Source organism: Haliotis rubra, unplaced genomic scaffold (assembly GCF_003918875.1).
Source record: "Haliotis rubra isolate DU_JTF1 unplaced genomic scaffold, ASM391887v1 Scf795, whole genome shotgun sequence".
Taxonomy (NCBI): Eukaryota; Metazoa; Mollusca; class Gastropoda; order Lepetellida; family Haliotidae; genus Haliotis; species Haliotis rubra.
Genome location: NW_025767518.1, coordinates 353,073 through 379,387, shown reverse-complemented (window position 1 = coordinate 379,387; position 26,315 = coordinate 353,073). Strand labels below are relative to the sequence as shown.

Genomic DNA, 26,315 nt, shown 5'->3' with positions numbered 1-26,315 from the left:
CACTCACTCACTTCATAAACAATCATAATTTTCTTGTGATATTTTGCGATGAACCACATGAGAGAATAAAGACCCTCTCTGATATTTCTTAATTTCAGAGGAATGTAAGTCTACTCCAGAATTTGAACACAACAAGATGGTAAAATAATCTAAATTTGAAGAAATCAAACAATCCAAAAAGAAGCTCAAGGGAGACAACTCTGTTCCACTTTGTGATATCATGACAAATATGCAAATGGTAATGATGTCTTTATTTTGTGAACAAAGAAAAATAGCATCTGAAACAATTACCTTTGCTAAGCTCTAAATACAATCTGAAAGTCACTTTCTAGAAAGTTACATCTCAAACATTTGTTAAAAAAATATACGGGTCTGTTTACATATAATAGCAAATCCACTATCTTAACAAATAACAATTGCATACAAGCATGCTTGTACTGCAGTTCGAATGTCAGTTGGCTTTTACAGAAGACATAATGTAAACAAAATGTATAATGTACAATGATATTAAGTGAGTCTTTAAACAGACATGGACATATTTCAGAAGAAACCATTTTCAGAATATTTACATCCTCACTTGACCATCCACTTGGGTCATGCGGACATACTCCTTCCCGGAAGGAAGTTCAACCATTCTCATTTTGGGGAAGAGTTTCTTGGCCTCAGCATTGGAGAGAGAAGGAACAACCATACATTCATCCCCAACCTGTAACAAACAGCAAAGGAGGTGAAGTGAGCTGAAATTTGGTTTAACGTCGTACTTGAGAATATTTCGCTCATATGATGACTTGCATGCAAGTGTATTTGTATGTGCGGCTGCTTGTACTAGCCCAGACTGAAGCTGGTTTTATAGTGCTTGCCCACTAGATACCCTGCCGCAGTGAAGCACGAATACCCCACTCAGACACATTATACTGACTCTGAGTCGACCAGTCCTTGTTGTACCCATTAATGCTGAGCCCCAGGCAGGGACCAACAAGTACCATATTTTAACGTCTTTTTCGTATGACGCGGTCGGGGATCGAACCCGCGACCTTCCGCTCTCCGGGGGGACGCTCTAACCACTACACCACGGATGCGGTCCAAACAGCAAAGGAATATGGCATGGTTGCTTAATTATTTTGTTTGGTTTGGTTGTTGTTTAATATAACAATAAAACATAATAATAATAACAGTCCATTTATATGGCGCCTTTCCATGCACAATCCATGCTCATGGTACACGCAAGAAGGAACACAGAATAGTGGTGGGAATCATTTGAAGTAGGTGAGTCTGTAGAAGTAGGTCTTGAGATAAGGGTGAAAGGAAGAATTGTCTTAACAGAGTCTAATTTCAATGAGTAGGCTCTTCCAGGCAGTAGCAGCAGAATAAGAAAATGTTCTATGGCCAAATCATTTGGTCCAGACATGAGGGACAACAAGGGGTCGTCTGTTCTCTGATCTGAGAGATTTAGTGGGCTGGTACTCAGCAATATTCCAGCTATATGACAGCGGTTTGTAAATAATTCTAGTCAGGACCAGACAATCCAGTGATCAACAGCATGTGCATCGATCTGCGCAATTGGGATACAATGACGTGTGTCAACCAAGTCAGCGAGTCTGACAACCCAATCCGTTAGTCACCTCTTAAAACAAGCATGGTTTGCTGAAGACCTGTTCTAACACGGATCTTCAAGGGTTGGTAACATAATTAAATAGGGCTAATGCATCATAAATGGACATCACACGGTTTGATAACATATTCATTAAAACAAGCCTTTTAAGAGTGAATTTAGATTGATGCCACATTTAGCAATATTTCAGCAATATCACGGTTGGGGACACCAGAAATGGGCTTCACACATTGTACCCATGTGTGGAATCGAACCCCGGTCTTTGGCATGACGACTAACACTTTAACCACTAGGCTACCTCACCTACACCCCAAAACATGTGAGCAGGGCTCACTATTACCCCCGGCCGGGATTCCCAACTTCAGCCGTACAACAATTAACAAAGCTTGTGGTCATGGTCAGGATGCCGACAAAGGATTCTTATGAATTGTTATGAAGATGTCAATTCTTCAAGTTTGCAGAAGTTGTCTTACTTTCCAGTCAACCGGGGTCGCAACTTTCTTTGTGGCTGTCAGCTGGAGAGAGTCAATCACTCTCAGGATTTCACTGAAATCAGAACAATAACATACAATTACTGAAACCAGAACAACCACCATACAATTACTGCACCTAGAACACCCACCATACAATTACTGCATCTAGAACACCCATCATACAATTACTGCACCTAGAACACCCATCATGCAATTACTGCATCTAGAACACCCATCATACAATTACTGAACCTAGAACACCCATCATACAATAACTGCACCTAGAACACCCATCATACAATTACTGCACCTAGAACAACCACCATACAATTACTGCATCTAGAACAACCACCATACAATTACTGCACCTAGAACAACCACCATACAATTACTGCACCTAGAACACCCATCACACAATTACTTCATCTAGAACAACCACCATACAATTACTGCACCTAGAACACCCACCATACAATTATTGCATCTAGAACACCCACCATACAATTACTGCACCTAGAACACCCACCATACAATTATTGCATCTAGAACAACCACCATACAATTACTGCACCTAGAACACCCACCATACAATTATTGCATCTAGAACACCCATCATACAATTACTGCAGCTAGAACACCCATCATACAATTACTGCACCTAGAACACCCATCATACAATTACTGCAACCAGAACAACCACCATACAATTACTGCAGATAGAACAACCACCATACAATTACTGCACCTAGAACACCCATCATACAATTACTGCACCTAGAACAACCACCATACAATTACTGCATCTAGAACAACCACCATACAATTACTGCAGCTAGAACAACCACCATACAATTACTGCACCTAGAACACCCATCACACAGTTACTTCATCTAGAACACCCACCATACAATTATTGCATCTAGAACACCCATCATACAATTACTGCACCTAGAACACCCATCATACAATTACTGCACCTAGAACACCCATCATACAATTACTGCACCTAGAACAACCACAATACAATTACTGCATCTAGAACAACCACCATACAATTACTGCACCTAGAACCACCATACAATTACTGCACCTAGAACCACCATACAATTACTGCACCTAGAACAACCACCATACAATTACTGCACCTAGAACAACCACCATACAATTACTGCACCTAGAACACCCATCATACAATTACTGCACCTAGAACACCCATCATACAATTACTGCATCTAGAACACCCATCATACAATTACTGCACCTAGAACAACCACCATACAATTACTGCATCTAGAACACCCACCATACAATTACTGCACCTAGAACAACCACCATACAATTACTGCACCTAGAACACCCATCATACAATTACTGCAGCTAGAACACCAACCATACAATTACTGCATCTAGAACAACCAATCATACAATTACTGCAGCTAGAACAACCACCATACAATTACTGCATCTAGAACAACCACCATACAATTACTGCACCTAGAACCACCATACAATTACTATACCTAGAACAACCACCATACAATTACTGCACCTAGAACAACCACCATACAATTACTGCACCTAGAACACCCATCATACAATTACTGCACCTAGAACACCCATCATACAATTACTGCATCTAGAACACCCATCATACAATCACTGCACCTAGAACAACCACCATACAATTACTGCATCTAGAACACCCACCATACAATTACTGCACCTAGAACAACCACCATACAATTACTGCACCTAGAACACCCATCATACAATTACTGCATCTAGAACACCAACCATACAATTACTGCATCTAGAACACACATCATACAATTACTGCACCTAGAACACCCATCATTCAATTACTGCACCTAGAACACCCATCATACAATTACTGCACCTAGAACAACCACAATACAATTACTGCATCTACAAACAACCACCATACAATTACTGCACCTAGAACAACCACCATACAATTACTGCATCTAGAACAACCATCATACAATTACTGCATCTAGAACAACCAATATACAACTACTGCATCTAGAAAAACCACCATACAATTACTGCATCTACAAACAACCACCATACAATTACTGCACCTAGAACAAACACCATACAATTACTGCATCTAGAACAACCACCATACAATTACTGCACCTAGAACACCCATCATACAATTACTGCACCTAGAACAGCCACCATACAATTACTGCATCTAGAACAACCACCATACAATTACTGCATCTAGAACAACCATCATACAATTACTGCACCTAGAACACCCATCATACAATTACTGCATCTAGAACACCCATCATACAATTACTGCACCTAGAACAACCACCATACAATTACTGCATCTAGAACACCAACCATACAATTACTGCACCTAGAACAACAAATCATACAATTACTGCAGCTAGAACACCCATCACACAATTACTTCATCTAGAACACCCACCATACAATTATTGCATCTAGAACACCCATCATACAATTACTGCATCTAGAACACCCATCATACAATTACTGCACCTAGAACAACCACAATACAATTACTGCATCTACAAACAACCACCATACAATTACTGCACCTAGAACAACCACCATACAATTACTGCATCTAGAACAACCATCATACAATTACTGCATCTAGAACAACCAATATACAACTACTGCATCTTAGAAAACCGCCATACAATTACTGCGTCTACAAACAACCACCATACAATTACTGCACCTAGAACAACCACCATACAAGTACTGCACCTAGAACACGCCCATCGTTCAGTTACTGCACCTAGAACACGCCCATCATACACCACTGCACCTAGAACAACCACAATACAATTGCATGCATCTACAAACAACCACCATACAATTACTGCACCTAGAACAACCACCATACAATTACTGCATCTAGAACAACCATCATACAATTACTGCATCTAGAACAACCAATATACAACTACTGCACCTAGAACAACCACAATACAATTACTGCATCTACAAACAACCACCATACAATTACTGCACCTAGAACAACCACCATACAATTACTGCATCTAGAACAACCATCATACAATTACTGCATCTAGAACAACCAATATACAACTACTGCATCTAGAAAAACCACCATACAATTACTGCATCTACAAACAACCACCATACAATTACTGCACCTAGAACAACCACCATACAATTACTGCATCTAGAACAACCACCATACAATTACTGCAACTAGAACACCCATCATACAATTACTGCACCTAGAACAGCCACCATACAATTACTGCATCTAGAACAACCACCATACAATTACTGCATCTAGAACAACCATCATACAATTACTGCACCTAGAACACCCATCATACAATTAGTGCATCTAGAACACCCATCATACAATTACTGCACCTAGAACAACCACCATACAATTACTGCATCTAGAACACCAACCATACAATTACTGCACCTAGAACAACCAATCATACAATTACTGCAGCTAGAACACCCATCACACAATTACTTCATCTAGAACACCCACCATACAATTACTGCATCTAGAACACCCATCATACAATTACTGCATCTAGAACACCCATCATACAATTACTGCACCTAGAACACCCATCATACAATTACTGCACCTAGAACACCCATCATACAATTACTGCACCTAGAACACCCATCATACAATTACTGCACCTAGAACAACCACAAATACAATTACTGCATCTGGAACAACCACCATACAATTACTGCAGCTAGAACCACCATACAATTACTGCACCTAGAACAACCACCATACAATTACTGCACCTAGAACAACCACTATAAAATTACTGCACCTAGAACACCCATCATACAATTACTGCATCTAGAACACCCATCATACAATTACTGCATCTAGAACACCCATCATACAATTACTGCACCTAGAACAACCACCATACAATTACTGCATCTAGAACACCCACCATACAGTTGCACCTAGAACAACCACCATACAATTACTGCACCTAGAACACCCATCATACAATTACTGCATCTAGAACACCAACCATACAATTACTGCATCTAGAACACCCATCATACAATTACTGCACCTAGAACACCCATCATTCAATTACTGCACCTAGAACACCCATCATACAATTACTGCACCTAGAACAACCACAATACAATTACTGCATCTACAAACAACCACCATACAATTACTGCACCTAGAACAACCACCATACAATTACTGCATCTAGAACAACCATCATACAATTACTGCATCTAGAACAACCAATATACAACTACTGCATCTAGAACAACCACCATACAATTACTGCACCTAGAACACCCATCATACAATTACTGCACCTAGAACAGCCACCATACAATTACTGCATCTAGAACCACCATACAATTACTGCATCTAGAACAACCATCATACAATTACTGCATCTAGAACAACCACCATACAACTACTGCATCTAGAACCATCATACAATTACTGCACCTAGAACACCCATCATACAATTACTGCATCTAGAACAACCATCATACAATTACTGCATCTAGAACAACCACCATACAACAACTGCATCTAGAACAACCATCATACAATTACTGCATCTAGAACAAGCACCATACAATTACTGCATCTAGAACAAGCACCATACAATTACTGCATCTAGAACAAGCACCATACAATTACTGCATCTAGAACAACCACCATACAATTACTGCATCTAGAACAAGCACCATACAATTACTGCATCTAGAACAACCACCATACAATTACTGCATCTAGAACAACCAACATACAATTACTGCACCTAGAACAACCACCATACAATGACTGCAACTAAAACAACCACCATACAATTACTGCACCTAGAACACCCACCATACAATTACTACACCTAGAACAACCACAATACAATTACTGCAACTAGAACACCCATCATACAATTACTGCAGCTAGAACACCCATCATACAATTACTGCACCTAGAACACCCATCATACAATTACTGCAACTAGAACAACCACCATACAATTACTGCACCTAGAACAACCACCATACAATTACTGCACCTAGAACACCCATCACACAATTACTGCAACTAGAACGCCCATCATACAATTACTGCACCTAGAACACCCATCATACAATTACTGCAACTAGAACAGCCATCATACAATTACTGCAACTAGAACACCCATCATACAATTACTGAAACCAGAAAAGAGCATTATACAATTACTGCACCTAGAATAACCACCATACAATTACTGCACCCACAACAACCACCAAACAATTACTGCAGCTAGAACAACCAGAATACAATTACTGCACCTAGAACACCCATCATACAATTACTGCAACCACAACAACCACAAAACAATTACTGCAACCAGAACAACCACCATACAATTACTGCAAATCAGAAAAAAGTACAAACATCATACAATCTACACATCTGAGAGTTATAGGCATTTAACAATTTATTGAAATCTAAAAAGCAGAGGTATTAAACCCCAGATCATAATTAGGGCCATTATGGTATTAGAACCCATGATTAGCAGATCCTTGCAATGTGCACTGAGCTGAGGTAACTTAGCCCTCTGGGCTACTCCTTAGCTGACAACAAGACAATGTGATTATCACATCATTATCAAGAGTTAAAAGGAGAGAGACTACCTATTTGTAGGATCTGATTTTGTTCAATTTACAAATTGACTTTGTCTTTAACTGCTTGATAAGACAAGTCTGAATGGTCGAGGTACCTGTGTGATCCCCACCCCTTGAATCAACAATAATTGATACATTCAAGCCATACGGACAGCCTTAAAGAAAATATACCAAAATAGACAACTCACGTAAAGTTTCTGCCAGTTGTAGCAGGGTAGAGGAATGACAGCTTCAGTTTCTTGTCTGGTCCAATAATGAAAACCTGAGAAACAAGTCCAATAGATATTAAGTTAAGTCTTGCATGCATCAGATGCTTGTAGATGGATACTGTAGAAACCCCAAGGTAGATGGATACTGTGGAAACCCCAGGTTGATGGATACTGTAGAACCCCAGGTAGATGGATACAGTAGAACCCCAGGTAGATGGATACCGGAGAACCCCCAGGTAGATGGATACTGTAGATCCCCCAGGTAGATGGACACAGTAGAAACCCCAAGGTAGATGGATACTGTGGAAACCCCAGGTTGATGAATACTGTAGAACCCCAGGTAGATGGATACAGTAGAACCCCAGGTAGATGGATACTGGAGAACCCCCAGGTAGATGGATACAGTAGAATCCCAGGTAGATGGATACCGGAGAACCCCCAGGTAGATGGATACTGTAGATCCCCCAGGTAGATGGATACAGTAGAACCCCCAGGTAGATGGATACTGTAGAACCCCAGGTAGATGGATACTGTAGATTCCCCAGGTAGATAGATACTGTAGAACCCCCAGGTAGATGGATACTGTAGATTCCCCAGGTAGATAGATACAGTAGATCCCCCAGGTAGATGGATACTGTAGAACCCCCAGGTAGATGGATACCGGAGAACCCCAGGTAGATGGATACTGTAGATCCCCCAGGCAGATGGATACTGGAGAATCCCCAGGTAGATGGATACTGTAGAACTCCCAGGTAGATGGATACTGTAGTACCCCAAAGTAGATGGATACTGTAGAACCCCCAGGTAGATGGATACTGGAGAACCCCCAGGTAGATGGATACTGGAGAACCCCCAGGTTGATGGATACTGGAGAACCCCCAGGTAGATGGATACTGTAGAACTCCCAGGTAGATGGATACTGTAGAACCCCCAGGTAGATGGATACTGTAGAACCCCCAGGTAGATGAATACTGTAGAACCCCCAGGTAGATGGATACTGTAGAACCCCCAGGTAGATGGATACTGTAGAACTCCCAGGTAGATGGATACTGTAGTACCCCCAGGTAGATGGATACTGTAGACCCCCCAGGTAGATGGATACTGGAGAACCCCCAGGTTGATGGATACTGGAGAACCCCCAGGTAGATGGATACTGTAGAACTCCCAGGTAGATGGATACTGTAGAACCCCCAGGTAGATGGATACTGTAGAACCCACAGGTAGATGAATACTGTAGAACCCCCAGGTAGATGGATACTGTAGAACCCCCAGGTAGATGGATACTGTAGAACCCCAAGGTAGATGGATACTGGAGAACCCCCAGGTAGATGGATACTGTAGAACCCCCAGGTAGATGGATACAGTAGAACCCCAGGTAGATGGATACTGGAGAACCCCCAGGTAGATGGATACAGTAGAACTCCCAGGTAGATGGATACTGTAGAACCCCCAGGTAGATGGATACATTAGATCCCCCAGTTAGATGGATACATTAGATCCCCCAGGTAGATGGATACTGTAGAACCCCCAGGTAAATGGATACTGTAGAACCCCCAGGTAGATGGATACTGTAGAACCCCCAGGTAGATGGATACTGGAGAACCCCCAGGTAGATGGATACTGTAGAACTCCCAGGTAGATGGATACTGGAGAACCCCCAGGTAGATGGATACAGTAGATCCCCCAGGTAGATGGATACAGTAGAACCCCAGGTAGATGGATACTGGAGAACTCCAAGGTAGATGGATTCTGTAGAACCCCCAGGTTGATGGATACTGGAGAACCCCCAGGTAGATGGATACTGTAGAACCCCAGGTAGATGGATACTGTAGAACCCCCAGGTAGATGGATACAGTAGAACTCCCAGGTAGATGGATACTGTAGATCCCCCAGGTAGATGGATACATTAGATCCCCCAGGTAGATGGATACTGTAGAACCCCCAGGTAGATGGATACTGTAGAACCCCCAGGTAGATGGATACTGTAGAACCTCCAGGTAGATGGATACAGTAGAACTCCCAGGTAGATGGATACTGGAGAACTCCAAGGTAGATGGATACAGTAGAACTCCCAGGTAGATGGATACTGTAGACCCCCCAGGTAGATGGATACAGTAAAAACCCCAGGTAGATGGATACTGTAGAGCCCCAGGTAGATGGATACAGTAAAAAACCCAGGTAGATGGATACTGTAGAACCCCCAGGTAGATGGATACAGTAGAACTCCCAGGTAGATGGATACTAAAAAACCCCAGGTAGATGGATACCCCAGGTAGATGGATACAGTAAAAACCCCAGGTAGATGGATACTGTAGAACCCCCAGGTAGATGGATACAGTAGAACTCCCAGGTAGATGGATGCTGTAGAACCCCCAGGTAGATGGATACAGTAAAACCCCAGGTAGATGGATGCTGTAGAACCCCCAGGTAGATGGATACAGTAGAACCCCAGGTAGGTGGATACTGTCGACCCCCAAGACAGAAGGATACAGTGATACACAATGATACATCATGGTAGATAAATGAATCTTCCCCACCCAATTCCAGATGTAGAAGCCACTCACTGCTCTGCAGGTAAGGGGCATCCCAGCAGCATCCTTCTCGTCAGGGTCCACCATGCCCAGCTTGACCGCAAGAGACCTGTCCTTGTCCGAGATGATAGGGTAGGGGAATTCGCTTTTCACATCCACATAGGCAAGCACATCCTTGAAGGAAAACACGAAGACCATCATGAAGTAACAGGATTGGACATGCTTTTGATTGGACATTTAATAGGGGTGACTAATAATGGAGAAACAACTTTTGCGATAGCAATAGTCTATTGCAACATACTACAGCGATAGCAATAGTCTATTGCAACATACTACAGCGATAGCAATAGTCTATTGCAACATACTACAGCGATATCAATAGTCTATTGCAACATACTACAGCGATATCAATAGTCTATTGCAACATACTACAGCGATAGCAATAGTCTATTGCAACATACTACAGCGATAGCAATAGTCTATTGCAACATACTACAGCGATATCAATAGTCTATTGCAACATACTACAGCGATAGCAATAGTCTATTGCAACATACTACAGCGATAGCAATAGTCTATTGCAACATACTACAGCGATAGCAATAGTCTATTGCAACATACTACAGCGATAGCAATAGTCTATTGCAACATACTACAGCGATAGCAATAGTCTATTGCAACATACTACAGCGATAGCAATAGTCTATTGCAACATACTACAGCGATAGCAATAGTCTATTGCGACCAACTATTGAAATACTATTGCAATAGGTTTTTTTTGCTTGAATTTTCATTTAAAGTCATTAACTCTAAATCAGAGTGAATGAATCTGGTACTTCCTGCATTTTGCGCTGCGGATATATCAAAGGAAGTTAATCACTAAACTATCGATGGTCACATGATAGTTTTTCGTTTCTACCATTGATTGCTATTGCAGACTCAACGATTGCAATCCATCAAAAGTTTGATGCGATTCATTAGAGCCCTACTATTAATAACACTGTGCTCATCAGTGTATTAATATATCACGATCATGTTGAACACATGGTACAATTTTAAACTCTTATTTATACCCTTGTCAATGGATCAATGTACACCTGATTTTATTCTCAGCTCCCTTGGAAGTGTACAACCTAGGTAGCATGTGGGGCACGAACAGCTGAAGAGTCACAACCCGAGTCTTCGGTGTGAACACCACAGAGGAAAGTTCCACTCTAATCAGCCATAAATCAGTCAATGACATCATGACACTGACTTCTCAATGCTGATCTTTAAAGGATTGTTTGTTTCTTGTTTCATGCCTCACTCCGCAATATTCCAGCATTAGGACAGGGGTCTTTAAATAATCGAGTCTGGACCAGACAATCCAGTGATAAACAGAATGGGCATAGATTCTACGCAACTGGGGCACGATGACATGTGTAAACCAAGTCAGTGTGTCTGACCATCCGATCCCTTAGTTGCCTCTTTCGACAAGCATAGGATTGTGAAGACGAATTCTAACCGGATCTTCACAGTCAAACTGACTGAGTTTGGTTTTACGCCGCTTTTAGCAATATTCCAGCAATATCACGGCGGGGGACACCAGAAATGGGCTTTACTCATTGTACCCATGTGGGGATTCGAACCCGGGTCTTCGGCATGACGAGCCAATGCTTTAACCACTAGACTACCCCACCGCCCCTTCACAGTCAAAAGGATGGTAGAGTGTTGAACAGTGTCTTCTCAATGCCTCAGAAGTGTTGCTGTCTTACCTGTGACCATCCTTCATGGCTTTTAACATCATCACAGGAGAGTGCAATCAACTTAACACCTCGCTTCTGGAACTCTGGGACAAGCTGTACAACTCGGCCGAGCTCGGTGGTGCACACAGGAGTGTAGTCCGCAGGATGGGAGAACAGGACGGCCCAACTGAGGAACACAATACTACATACAACCAGAGGAATAGTGAGTGAGTGAGTGAGTGAGTGAGTGAGTGAGTGAGTGAGTGAGTGAGTGAGTGAGTGAGTGAGTGAGTGAGTGAGTGAGTGAGTGAGTGAGTGAGTGAGTGAGTGAGTGAGTGAGTGAGTGAGTTTGGTTTTACGCCGCTTTTAGCAATATTCCAGCAATATCACGGCGGGGGACACCAGAAATGAGCTTCACACAATGTACCCATGTGGGGATTCGAACCCGGATCGAACGCTTTAACCACTAGGCTACCCCACCGCCCCACCAGAGGAATGGGATACCTGAACAGGGTTTTACCTCAGCTCACAAACATGGGTTACCAAGGACCCTTAATTATTAGTTTTAATGGTCCTTGCAGGGTCCTGTAAAGTAATGGTTTAGACAAGTGTACATATTGATAATTTCTTTGAAGCCTGGAATGAATCATTGATCAGTGGACTGATGGATGAAATGATGCACGTAACTGCTCTGAAAGAAACAACCAAACACTTAGCAAAGTCATAGATGTTTTAGGGTACAATGAGTGAGTGAGTTTAGTTTTATGCCGTTTTGAGCAATATTTCCCAATATCACGGCGGGGGACACCAGAAATGGGCTTCATGCATCGCACCCATGTGGGGAATCGAACCCGGGTCTTCGGCGTGTTGAGTGAACACCTTAACCACTAGGCTAAGGCGTACAATGAATTATATTTTGTGTCCTGGATGCAGTGAATGGTTTTTCTTTGTCCATTCTCTACATTTGTGTGTAATGGATGCACATTTATGCATCACGTAATACCCTGCAGGAATTATATTCGTTTTTGTTATTTGTTGCATTACACCCTGCTCCCTACTATTAAATAGAGATCTGGGGCCATGACACATCAGAATCACTTTATACATTGACCAACCAATGAGTTAGTGAGTGAGTTGGGTTTTATGCCACCTTCAGCAATGTTCCAGCAATATCACAGCAGTGCACACCAGAAATGGGCTTCACACACATGTACTCATATGTGGAATCGAACCCGGGTCTTCGGTGTGATAAGCGAAGCCTTAACCACTGGGCTACCCCAATGTCCCGCTGGATGATAGAATGGTTTCATATGGAATAATTTACTGTCTTTTCTTATAGACACTAGATGTCAGTCTACTAATTCAATACAGAGGCAATTAGTCAGCATTAAGGTCATAAGGTCATGGGACAAAGACGACATTGTACGTCAAGCATACCAAGTCACAGCTCTTGCAGAGTCTCCAAAATGAGGTCGAGGAATCTCTGCTTCACTCATGAGAGAGCACATATAACCCATGCAGTCATGCAGAACAGAAATATTGTGATAAATATGCTGACGCATGATGATTAGGCTGGGGAACTGAATCGACCGAATTTTCTGAAATGCTGTTACCAGGTGGTTTGTGTTCAATAACAACTGATCATATTACATATCTTTTAACATCATTACTTCCCATCAAAATCTCACTTACAAAACTATCTGTTATGTATATATATATGGTTACATTGAAGATTGATTTCTCCACTAACTTAGGGGAACCAACTGCAAACCTTATGCAGATAAATTGCTCGAGGATCATGCATCAAATTGCTGAAAAACATGTGCAAATATCGTGCATGTGAACAGCTGCATTTTGGTATAAAGTTTTGTTAAGAATTCGCCAATTTTTACTGATTTTTATCATTTACTGAACTCATGAGAATAATCTTTTCAACGTTATGACTTTGTTTTACAATACATCAGTTCATGTGTAAACAGTACCTTTTAACAGTATGGAATATTTTGCAAAATTTAGTTTAGAACAGTTGCCTGAAGTAAGTAGCTATATTTACACTAATGAGTTTAAACTTTTGATGGGAAGCATATTTGGTTTCACATTGAAGCTGACAAATAATCATATACACTGAAGAAACAACATAACTGTCCTCCACAAAAAAGCTATTAAAGTAACAATACACGTTAACATGGTATTGAGGAGCGACCAACAGGGCTGTGAAGAATCGGGTCTTCAGTAACCCATGGTCACTAACGAGTGTGTGAGTTTAGTTTTATGCCACCCTCAGCAATATTCCAGCTATATGGCGGTCTTTAAATAATCGAGTCTGGACCAGACAATCCAGTGATCAACAGCAGGAGCATCAATCTGCACAACTGAGATACGATGACATGTGTCAACCGACCCAGAGAGCCTGACCCAGAGATGCCAACCCTGAATCTAAAGAAAACGGAGTCATGACTGGCTGAAAGCCAGGGCTGAGCACCACCGGTGAGAGTTGGGGGTGAGCGCGTGGTCAGCTCTGCCATTTTGTTTTACTTTCATACGGACTATGACATGCATTCGGAAAAACTATGTGAAACTTCATCGTCAATAACACGCAACATACACAATCGACACCCAAAGGATCACACGCTAAGCTTCTGAATGCTTTTACCAGTGTTCACTCACTGGTTACTTACGAAATTGTATACCGTTAAAATAACTTCAGAATTTTTTCTAAAAAATCAGAGTTTTGTAAAGAGGAATCTGAGAGCAGATTTTGTACTTGAAAATCGTGGAAAATTCGCCAAAATCAGAGTGGTTGGCATCTCTGCTGACCACCCGATCCCATTGGCGAATAATGGGTGGTCGGGCTCACGGACTTGGTTCATGCATGTGATTGTATTCCATCTGCATCGATTGAGGCTCATGATGTTGAATACTGGACTGTCTGATCCAGACTTGATTATTAAATACAGACTGCCATGGTATAGTGGGGGAAATGCTGAGTGCGTCGTTAACAAACAGCAACTGACTGACTGACTGAGTTTGGTTTTACGCCGCTTTTAGCAATATTCCAGCAACATCACGGTTGGGGACACCAGAAATGGGCTTCACACATTGTACCCATGTGGGGATTCGAACCCGGGTCGTGACGAGCCAATGCTTTAACCATTAGGCTACCCCACCGCCCCAACAAACAGCAACTAAAATGTTAGCTTGTAGGACCACCAATCATTTATCTAAATCTCCTGAATCTATTCTGATAAAACACTACTCGGAAAAATACATTTACAGTAATTTCTATGAAGCAATTACTTCTTTCCACTTTAAGAGATGGATAAAACATTTGGCCGATACCCTGATTAACACTGCGATCTGTATCGGTACACATCAGAAAATTGCCAGCATTCATCCACAGAACCATACAAACAAGGCTGTATTTAGACGACAAAATCAGCCAAGCAAATCTCACTCACACGATTCAGTACTATTACTGAGGGAAAGACTGTGACCTTTATATGCAGGTGGCTGATCTATTCAGTCGTGGTCTCATGTTCCCCAGAGCAATCCAAACTTCACCTCACCATGGTAACTTAACATACCTAAGGTCTGACATGGTTAATGTTGCTGGGTTGTAACAGTTGTTGAGCCATGAACAGTACTTATGTTGGGGTATATATTTCCTGCTGCGTCATGCTGGATCCGTTGACACTAGTGTGAGGTGTTGTTGGTATATATGAATGAGACATGAAGGATCTGGTTGATCTAAACTCTCTCTCTCTCTCTCACACACACACACTATATATATCTCTCTCCCTCTCCTCCCCCCCCCCCCCTCTCTATCTCTCTCTCACACACACGTGAAGATCCGGGTTAGAATTGTTCACAAAACTACACAAACACATTCACAAAACTACACAAACACATTCACAAAACTACACAAACACATTCACAACACTACACAAACACATTCACAAAACTTCACAAACTTCACAAACATTCACAAAACTACACAAACACATTCACAAAACAACACAAACACATTCACAAAAAAACTACACAAACACATTCAAAAAAAATTCACAAAACTACACAAACACATTCACAAAACTACACAAACACATTCACAAAACTACACAAACACATTCACAAAACTACACAAACACATTCACAAAACTTCACAAAACTACACAAACACATTCACAAAACTACACAAACACATTCACAAAACTTCACAAAACTACACAAACACATTCACAAAACTTCACAAAACTACACAAACACATTCACAAAACTACACAAACACATTCACAACACTACACAGATATTAAGCTCACAAAGCATTATTTTGATATATACCACTTAAGATAATGAAACTTAAAGGTCTTCATAGAGACCATATCAACACTACTGTCTAAGATAGGCACTGCACTTGTCTAGTAGCTTACACAGGTTGTCATCTGAGGATTTATCATCCACTTCTGATCTAGTTGATGTCAAAGTCAAACCAGCCTTCACTGATAAGCTCATACAAGCACTTGAAGATACAGCTTAACATGTGCTATACCGACAAAGAAATATTTACGAAACATTTTATACACTAGACATCTGAATAAACTGTCTTCATTACAAATAATATCTTCACTTAAACTAATCAAAAGCCCTAATTCATTGAAAACAACATTGATCTGTAAAACTTATGGTTGATTCAAACTAAAAGCTTGGTAACTGCATATTCGCTATCAAGTCATCATTTTGTGGTTTCAGGGCGGTGGGGTAGCCTAGTGGTTAAAGCATTCGCTTGTCATGCCAAAGGCCCGGGTTCAATTCCCCACATGGGCACAATGTGTGAAGCCCATTTCTGGTGCCTCCACTGTGATATTGCTAAAAGTGGCATAAAATTAAACTCACTCACTCACTTTGTGGATTCAACCAGTAAAACGTCTTCACGTCACCTTCCACACAGTACACATGCATGTTTGTTGTTATTTAATTCCTCACTCATTAGACCGGAGAGCGGAAGGTCGTGGGTTCGATCCCCGACCGCGTCATACCAAAAGATGTTAAAATATGATACTTGTTGGTCCCTGTCTGGCGCTTGGCATTAATGGGTACAAGAAGGACTGGTCGGCTCAGAGTCAGTATAATGTGTCTGAGTGGGGTATTCATGCTTCACTGCGGCATGGTATCTCAGTGGGCTAGCACTATAAGACCAGCTTCAGTCTGGGCTAGTACAAGCAGCTGCACATACACATACACACCCATGCACGTCGTCATATGAGCGAAATATTCTCAAGAACGACGTTAAACCCAATTTCACCTCACCTCACCTCACCTATTAGAGCAATAACAGTGGGCTGCATATAACCTAGCTTTAACCAGACAATTCAGTGACAGATAGCATGAACAAAGATCCCCGCTATCAGATTTTGCACTCAGGAATATTCCAGCGATAAGACAGTGGTCTGTAAATAATCGAGTCTGGAACCGACGATCCTGTGATCAACAGCATGAGCATCGATCTACTCAATTTGGATAAGATGACATGTGTCAACCAAGTCAGTGAGCCTGACCACCCGATCCCGTTAGTCGCCCCTTACGACAAGCATGGGTTACTGAAGACCAATTCTAATCCGGATCCCTGTGAGTTGTCGTTACCAGATGATGTGTAGTGCTATCAGTCACTCGTTGGTCTCGATTCTTTGTCGCCTCTTACGATAAGCACAGGCAGCTGAAGACCAATAATTTATTCTAACCCGGATCTCCATGGTTCACAGAAGGGGTAATGATATGGTTAAGATTCACTTGCCCTTGACCACACTTGATTATTCTTTGGTGAGGTGAGGTCAGGTGAAATTGGGTTTATCGTCGTGCTTGAGAATATTTCGCTCATATGACGACGTGCATGCGTGTGTATGTGTATGTGTGGCTGCTTGTACTAGCCCAGACTTAGCTGGTTTTATAGTGCTAGCCCACTGAGATACCATGCCGCAGTAAAGCATGAATACCCAACTCAGACACATTATACTGACTCCGAGCCGACCAGTTCTTGTTGTCCCCATTAATGCCGAGCACCAGGCAGGGACCAACAAGTACCATATTTTAACGTCTTTTGGTATGACGCTCTAACCACTACACCACGGAGGCAGTTTCATCCTTTGATTCACAGTGTTTGCTTAATAAATAAATTTAGTAACATAATAAATATGTGCAGCTCAATATTAATAATTATGTACTCATAAGGTGTAAGAATATGTCAGTTTATGGTCAATCAATAACAGTGGTTCCCTTATTGCAGGATGTCTATGAACTGCCTGAAGCGACAACAGATTATTATAATAATATCCTAACCAATGCACCAGATGAGCATATAAAATATAATGGAACTACTTTTATTATACTTTCTCATTATGGTTTGATCCCTATATTGGATCCAGTAGGCTGAATTCATTCACAGGCATATTTAAATTGTCACTCTTGGTAATATAGGATCGCGAGCAGCCTTAAACCTGTGACCAGACCTTCCACTGAAATATCAGGAGTGTCTCTGAAAAAAGGTCATATGCCAGTATACAATTATATAAACTGGTGTAATCTGTGTCAAAGATAAACATGTAGTTGTCACAGTCACATTTCAGCTGTGTTCTAATGGCCTGCTTCTATTCATCCCTATAGTCCGTTTGGCTCAAAAGCGGACCGATGAATTGCAATCTAACTCGAAAACTAATAAACATATAATACTCAATGAAACGCTGATCATAATCAAAACATCACACCAACTCTGTGATTTGTTTGCAGAATTTATGTCCTAAAATTAAAAAAGTTGTTTAACAAACTATCATTAAAATATTGACACAGGTCACTATGTGTTACGAGGGAGGAGTGCAGAGAAAGGGACAGCCAGGTGTTAGAGAAGCACGTGCACAAGTGCCGACAAAGTTATTGATTCATTAACCTGTGCTGTGCCGTCTCCATCCTTTCTCGCACACCTGGCTGTCCCTTTCTCTGCACTGCTCCCTCGTAACAAATAGTGAACTGTGTCAATATTTTAATGATAGTTTGTTAAACAACTTTTTTAATTTTAGGACATAAATTCTGCAAAAACCTAACAGAGTAGGTCTGACGTTTTCATTATGATCAGTGTTTCATTGAGTATTTTATGGTTATTAGTTTTCGAGTTAGATTGCAATTCATCGGTCCGCTTTTGAGCCAAACGGACTATAACTGATGTGTAGAGTATGGGTAAAAGCTGAGCCAGTGGGTCAACATGGTGATGGGTTGGTTAAACAAATCACTGAAGGGTTGGTTGGTTGGTTAACGCTGGTACTTGTTGGTCCCTGCCTGGCGCTCGGCATTAATGGGTACAACAAGGACTGGTCGGCTCGGAGTCAGTATAAACTACCTGAGTGGGGTATTCATGCTTCACTGCGGCATGGTATCTCAGTGGGCTAGCACTATAAAACCAGCTTAAGTCTGGGCTAGTTCAAGCAACCACACATACACATGCATGCATTTTCGCCATCTGAGCAAATTATTCTTAAGTGTTACGTTAAACCCCATTTTACCTTCACCTCGTATCCAAATTGCGTAGATTCGATGCTGATGCTGTTGACCACTGGATCGTCAGGTCAAGACTCCATTATTTACACATCACTACTATATAGCTGTAATATGGCTGAGTGCAGCGGTAAACAACAAACAACAACAAATCAACAATCATTACATTTACTTCCTCGACTCCCTTGATGTACACATGACACACAACTTTCCCCGGGAATCAAAACATGAAGTGAAACCTCTGCAACATTCACCCTTGCCTTTTTAAAAAGTGGGCCCATGACCCACCTGTCCTCAGTTGTGTGGGCCAATGAGAAAATATTGCAGCTCACGTCAAAATGCTGTGACTTGTTGGCCATACATAACTTAGTGGTTAGATATGAGTTCGCTGACTTCTTGCAACTTCCAAAACAGCTATGGTCAGTAATTTGAAGAAGAGAAACTGAATCAAGTGGAACATATCACTTGATGGCACATAGATGAACAAACAGTTAGTGGTGGTCCGATTAATTGAAATAATCGAAGATTGCTCGCAGTGACTAAACGACCAAGCAATTGATCATGTTTTCTCATAATCGAACACAAACAATTCTAGTACACTTGTTTTCATTAACACTATTTTTCACTAGGTTGGTTTTGTCTGTTACATTTCATAAGCACTACAAGCTCGTTCCAAGTCATGAATTTATCTTAAAGACTCTAAGAAATTTATGTTCCTCCATACTAGTCATCCTTTAAAGATGTGAAATTTTGCCAAAAAACCCCAAAAGAACTACATAAATGACGCTCACCAATTATTTTCGATGATTGATCGGTTGTAATGAACCAATCATCAATTATGCGATTTTAACCAATCCCCAGCACTACAAACAGTAGCAATCTAATATGGTTGCACTACAGGATAATTTATGGAATAATACCAACAAGTGTATTTTTATTCAAAATTGGAGTGAGTGAGTGAGTGAGTGAGTGAGTGAGTGAGTGAGTGAGTGAGTGAGTGAGTGAGTGAGTGAGTGAGTGAGTGAGTGAGTGAGTGAGTGAGTGAGTGAGTGAGTGAGTGAGTGAGTGAGTGAGTGAGTGAGTGAGTGAGTGAGGTTTTACGCCGCTTTCAGTTATAGTCCAGCAACAACACAGCGGGGGACACCAGAAATAGGCTTCACACATTGTACCCATGTGGAGAAACAAACCCGGGTCTTCGGTGTGACGAGCAAACCCTTTACCCAAAAGGGGCAAGTCCAGATTGCCTGAGTCCTGGGAAAGTAACATCTTTTCTGGACTTCTTGAGCATAATGAATGTCATATCATGCACTGTCTTTTATATATCTGTTTACAAATCTCCATAAAATGTTTTTTTTACAGAAAACACTGAAATTAAAATATATTACAATAGGTTTTACATACACAGTATTTTTCTGGATGTCCTTAGAAAATAAGTGTTGTGTTTTCACAGATTCTGTGTGGCTTCCTCTTGCACAGAATTTGATTCTTCTAAAGGCAGGGACCACAAAAATATTCATCTCCAAGAGGAATTCCAGGCTCCCAGATTATTACAAACTGGCACTCCCAAGCAGCCAAATTTACTTTCAACAGTTGCCAAAGAAATAAATTAGAGTCAACTATGTTATAAAAAAACACCACAAATTGTACCCAGCGTTCTCACTGTCAGTTCATTTTAAGTGTTTTAAACATAGTATTAAAAACTCTCTACTGCCGATTTGGTCAATTTTCACTTATATATACTGTTCATATATACATCTACCAAACGCATAGCAACTTTCCAGTTTTTGCAAGAGAAACTTAACAAATATTATCTTCTTACTAAATATTCAGCCATTTTAAGCTGCAAAATCGATAATTTTTATACATTTTGGTCATTATGTCATAATCTGTATACTTCCTAATACTGTCATTTGCATGGTGTATCTTTCATTATACCTTTGTTGAAATTTATGATCACAACTTATATGAAAATGCAACAAAAGTAATAAAAAATAAATATAATTTATTTTTTACTTTGCTGACAATCACGCCTTTGAAAAACTGTCGAACCAGATCATCAGCGAAATACTAAGTATACAGCCCACCTTAACCAGTGAGTGAGTGAGTTTAGTTCTACGCTGCTTTCAGCAATATTCCAGCAATGTCATGTTGGCAGCCACCAGAAATGGGGTTCACGTATACTACCCATGTGGGGAACACCATCTTAAAGACGGACTAAGTGCTGATATATTGTTCCAGGACATTCCAAGCCAGCTCAAATTTCATGATTGATGAACCGGTAAATTTGGCAGTGCAGAAATGTTTCAATTTCTCCTGGCAGTAATTACAGTTGTATACCCAACCTCAACTCACAAGGGCATGTGGATTTAGATAATAGCCCCTTTTAAATTTCCCCCTACCCATACAATCAGTTTACATAGCTCTAGGTTAAATGTAGGTTATATCTGTTAGCGTGCGTGAGCTGCAGAGGTGATCTCCACTGAGATGAGACAATCTTCTATCAAGGTCATCATTATCTTATCACAGTGTGGCAATTTACCATGAAAACTCTCTTATGCAAGTGCTTAGTTTCATGAATTTGTACTTAAATTCACTATTGCATCATTCAAATGAACATACTTTATTTAGAAACCTTTGAATATCTGTTTAAGCCATATATACAATGTGGACTATATTGAGAACTCTGCTCCACTAAGCCCCGCCTTCACACGGCCATGACCTACTTCTAGAATCGTTAAATAATTCCTCAGAGATAACCCAAACTAAGATAAAATGATTAAATGAAAGTCCATATTGTGCATATTACATTTTTTACAGAAAACAGTAGAAAATTATTATTGAAAAATTACAGTTTTCCCAATGTTTGAACTATGTTTCTTCACCACTTGAATTCCAAAACCAAATTCAACCATTTGTGTTTCAATAAGTACCCATCATTGTCTAATTTTGAAAAGCACAAGGTGTTAATAAGGTCAAATACTCCACATATGTCACATCCAACCCCAGCTTTACAGCAAGTCATAATTTATGGATACAATGACTTTGAATTGTCGGCTCATTGTGTTGCTTTCAACATGGTATAAGTAAGTATAGCATGCGATACTATTGTGGAACATAGTCTTAAGTACATTTCTCCCGTGCTGTCATGCATGGAATAACTTCTTTATATCCCAAATTTGCTATAAAATATGAATGGTTCAAAGGTAGATATGTTTTGATTTTACTTTTCTGCTTCCTGTACAACAGTAATGGAAAAAACCTAGTTACTTCTGCACAGAGCAAATCATTCGAAATTACTCTCCTGAAAGGAATGTTGAACTTCAGTGACACACCTGTTTAACTGATTTTTGTCTAAATCCTTACCTGATAACACTTTTCCATAACCTTTTCGATTTTGTTGATAACAATATCATTTATTATACTGAAGATTAAATAACGTACTTGAAACTGCAAATTATTGTCTGGCTAAAGCCCCACCCCTTCAACATCCGACTTGTCATTCCCTCCGCCCATCAAACACATCGTGGAACCGGTATGGGGGTTAGGGGGATATTGGGAGTTAAGGAGGGGTAGGTGGGTAGGGGTGAGACGCGACGCGACGCGACCCACCCCGTAGTAATTTCATAACACCAGGGCAGCGAAGGTTACGTGGGGACTCTCTTACCTGCTTGTTCACACGTTGGCAGTTGTGTAATGTGTTAATGTTAAGCGGGCTACCGTGCACCGCATCATGTAACATTCTGGGGTTTTCTAACGCGGAATGCAGTTTAGAAATAAACTTACCTATTTCCCAACCATTCGTGGAAGTCTATCTTGCCAGCAGTAGAGTCAACTTGGAAATTGGGGAATACATCGCCGAGGTTCACCATTTTGATCCGACAGTTCGACCGGTCTGATTGAGAAGAGCAAGTTGCCGGGTCTGATAGAGAGTGCGCAATGCGCCTAGATAGTGGAGATCTAGTTTAGAGTATGACCTGTTCGTCTTGCTCTGATTACAAAAGGATGAGTTTGCGCAGTTTTTTTTGTGGACGCCTTGATGATTTGAATTCAATACGAAGTGGGGTGCGGGTTAACGAAGTGGCATATGAGTGAACGAATGTTTAATAAATAATATGTCCATACATTTATTTTCACCTTAGTTTATTATAGACAGTGCCACTTAAGTTGTGTTCGTATAGACCGTCATGATAGTGTCTTTTCACCGAAGCGTCATAAAACATCTTCTACACTTCATTCCTGCAGATAAGCAGGCAGTCGGCTCTCAAACAATAATTATTAATTTAAATCATAATTTCAAAATTATATAAATAAAAAAGGGACTTTTTGTACTCATAACGGACTGCGTGGAGTCATTTCACTGTCATCATACCTAGCTTGTGTAAGGATTGAATAACTTTACATCCACGGACTTGTCATTCAGTGAAGCCTTGAAGCTAGGGCAATCCTACAGGAATGAGAACGAATTTTTTAGCACCGCAGTCCACAATATTCTAGTCTGCCTCTCCAGCCCTGAACCACATGTTCCCTTCCGTCCAACCCGTTCTACTATGCAAAAGCCCCACACTAATAAAGCAAGTCTTGTAACCGTTGGGTTCTGAAGCAACCTTAGTCAAGCAACATACCATCATAGCGGTACATAAAAGATTCAACCGCCTCCGTGGTGTAGTGGTTAGAGCGTCCGCCTGGAGAGCGGTAGGTCGCGGGTTCGAACCCCGGCCGCGTCATACCAAAAGACGTTAAAATATGGTACTTGTTGGTCCCTGTCTGGCGCTCGGCATTAATGGGTACAACAAGGACTGGTCGGCTCGGAGTCGGTATAATGTGTCTGAGTGGGGTATTCATGCTTCACTGCGGCTGGTATCTCAGTGAGCTAGCACTATAAAACCAGCTTAAGTCTGGGCTAGTACAAGCAGCCGCACATACACATACACACGCATGCACGTCGTCATATGAGCGAAATATTCTCAAGCACAACGTTAAACCCAATTTCACCTCACCTCACATAAAAGATTCGAGACCAACCACTGACTGAGAGCACGAACACCGATACACGTCATCTGGTAACGACAACCCGTGGGGATCCGGTTTAGCATTGGTCTTTAAGCAACCATGCTTGTCGTAAGTGGCGACTAACGGGATCGGGTGGTCAGGCTCGCTGACTCGGTTGAGTCATGTCATCGTACCCCAGTTGCGTAGATCGATGTTCAAGATGTTGATCACTGGATTGTCTGGTCCAGATTCGATTATTTACAGACCACCGCCATATAGCTGGAATAGTGCGGCGTAAATCAACAATCAATCAATCATGGTAACGACAACAGACAATTAATCAAGTCACCACGACTGGCCCCCGTTTAGTTTTAACCAACAAAACGATTTGCACAGGGGACTAAACCTACGCAGAATATTCATATTATAATGCAAGTATAATATGAATATACTGAGCAAATATAGAAACGTACTGAGTTGCACGTGTGGCCGGTATTATAATGGAGATCTCCTACAATGGTTGACATGTTTATATATATCATTTACTGTTCCAAGATTATAAATGCCTTTTTAACAGAATGTTTGAATTAGGTTAAAAGCAACTAAGTATAAATGCTAGAAATAGTCGGAGTGTTATAAAATCACCCAAAAATGTAATGAGTCCATTGTATGATTTCTACTTTAACTGAACAAAAAAAAGAGAAACTCCACACTTTGAGAAATGAATTCTATTGAAAATGGATAAAAAAGGTAGTTAATATTACCGAGTACCATTTCGGCCAGGTCTGACCTGACGCATCCGCCACGCCGTGTGCATGCAGCCAGTGGCCTAGTCTCTCGTACAGACCCTGAAGCAAATATATCCAAGAAAGCCCACACAAGTCTAGAAAATGTGGCAAGTCTACTTTTCCTCAGCTTCACCAAAACATTTGACATAGTCATAACTAACTGATATACATGAAGAGTATTTTGCCATTGCGGGGATATTGATGACTTTTTCCGCTTGTTACATTATATATATGCGACATCAATTAAACTTCCACATATAGTGCAGACACAACCTTTGGATTTTGAGAATATAAATAACTTTGGATTTTTTGGTGAGATCCAGTTGTCCATCCATAGGATTATCAAGAGATGCTACCCTTAGCTGGTATTCCTGCTTGCTCTCAAAATAGATTTGGCGACACTTGATACTCATTACCCCAAATCGGCCCACACCACTGGCAGTAGGACCAGGAGGCGGTGGGGGCAGTAAATATTCCTGTCACACACAATTAAAGCAGTAATGGGTGATAAGAATCTTTGCATATGTTGTGAAATTCAAGAAATTATCCCTCTGCAGATTTGTTTAGTCTCTGGAAAATGAAGAAAGTTTCAGGGCTCCTAGCGATTATATATATATTTTTTACTATGAACTTTTTCAGTAAAATATGTTCATTTCAGAGACTAGTTGTTAGTCTACCAGTGGCGGTGAACTACCATTTTAAAATGGCCCAGGATTACACATGATTAATGAAACGATTGATAACACGATCTAAATGTATAGC

The 26,315-nt window shown here is 40.9% G+C and overlaps 1 protein-coding gene across 1 annotated transcript; it reads right to left on the bottom strand.

Annotated features, from left to right (window-relative positions):
• Positions 1–236: 236 nt before the first annotated feature.
• Positions 237–23,723, bottom strand: LOC124261303 (peroxiredoxin-6-like). Its single transcript, XM_046695611.1, has 6 exons — positions 23,560–23,723; positions 12,268–12,424; positions 10,547–10,687; positions 7,962–8,035; positions 2,086–2,158; positions 237–706 (listed from the first exon to the last, which is right to left on the bottom strand). The coding sequence occupies exons 1-6, from the start codon at positions 23,643–23,645 to the stop codon at positions 566–568; spliced, it is 672 nt and encodes a 223-aa protein (XP_046551567.1). The 5' UTR covers positions 23,646–23,723; the 3' UTR covers positions 237–565.
• Between the last annotated feature and the right edge of the window lie 2,592 nt (positions 23,724–26,315).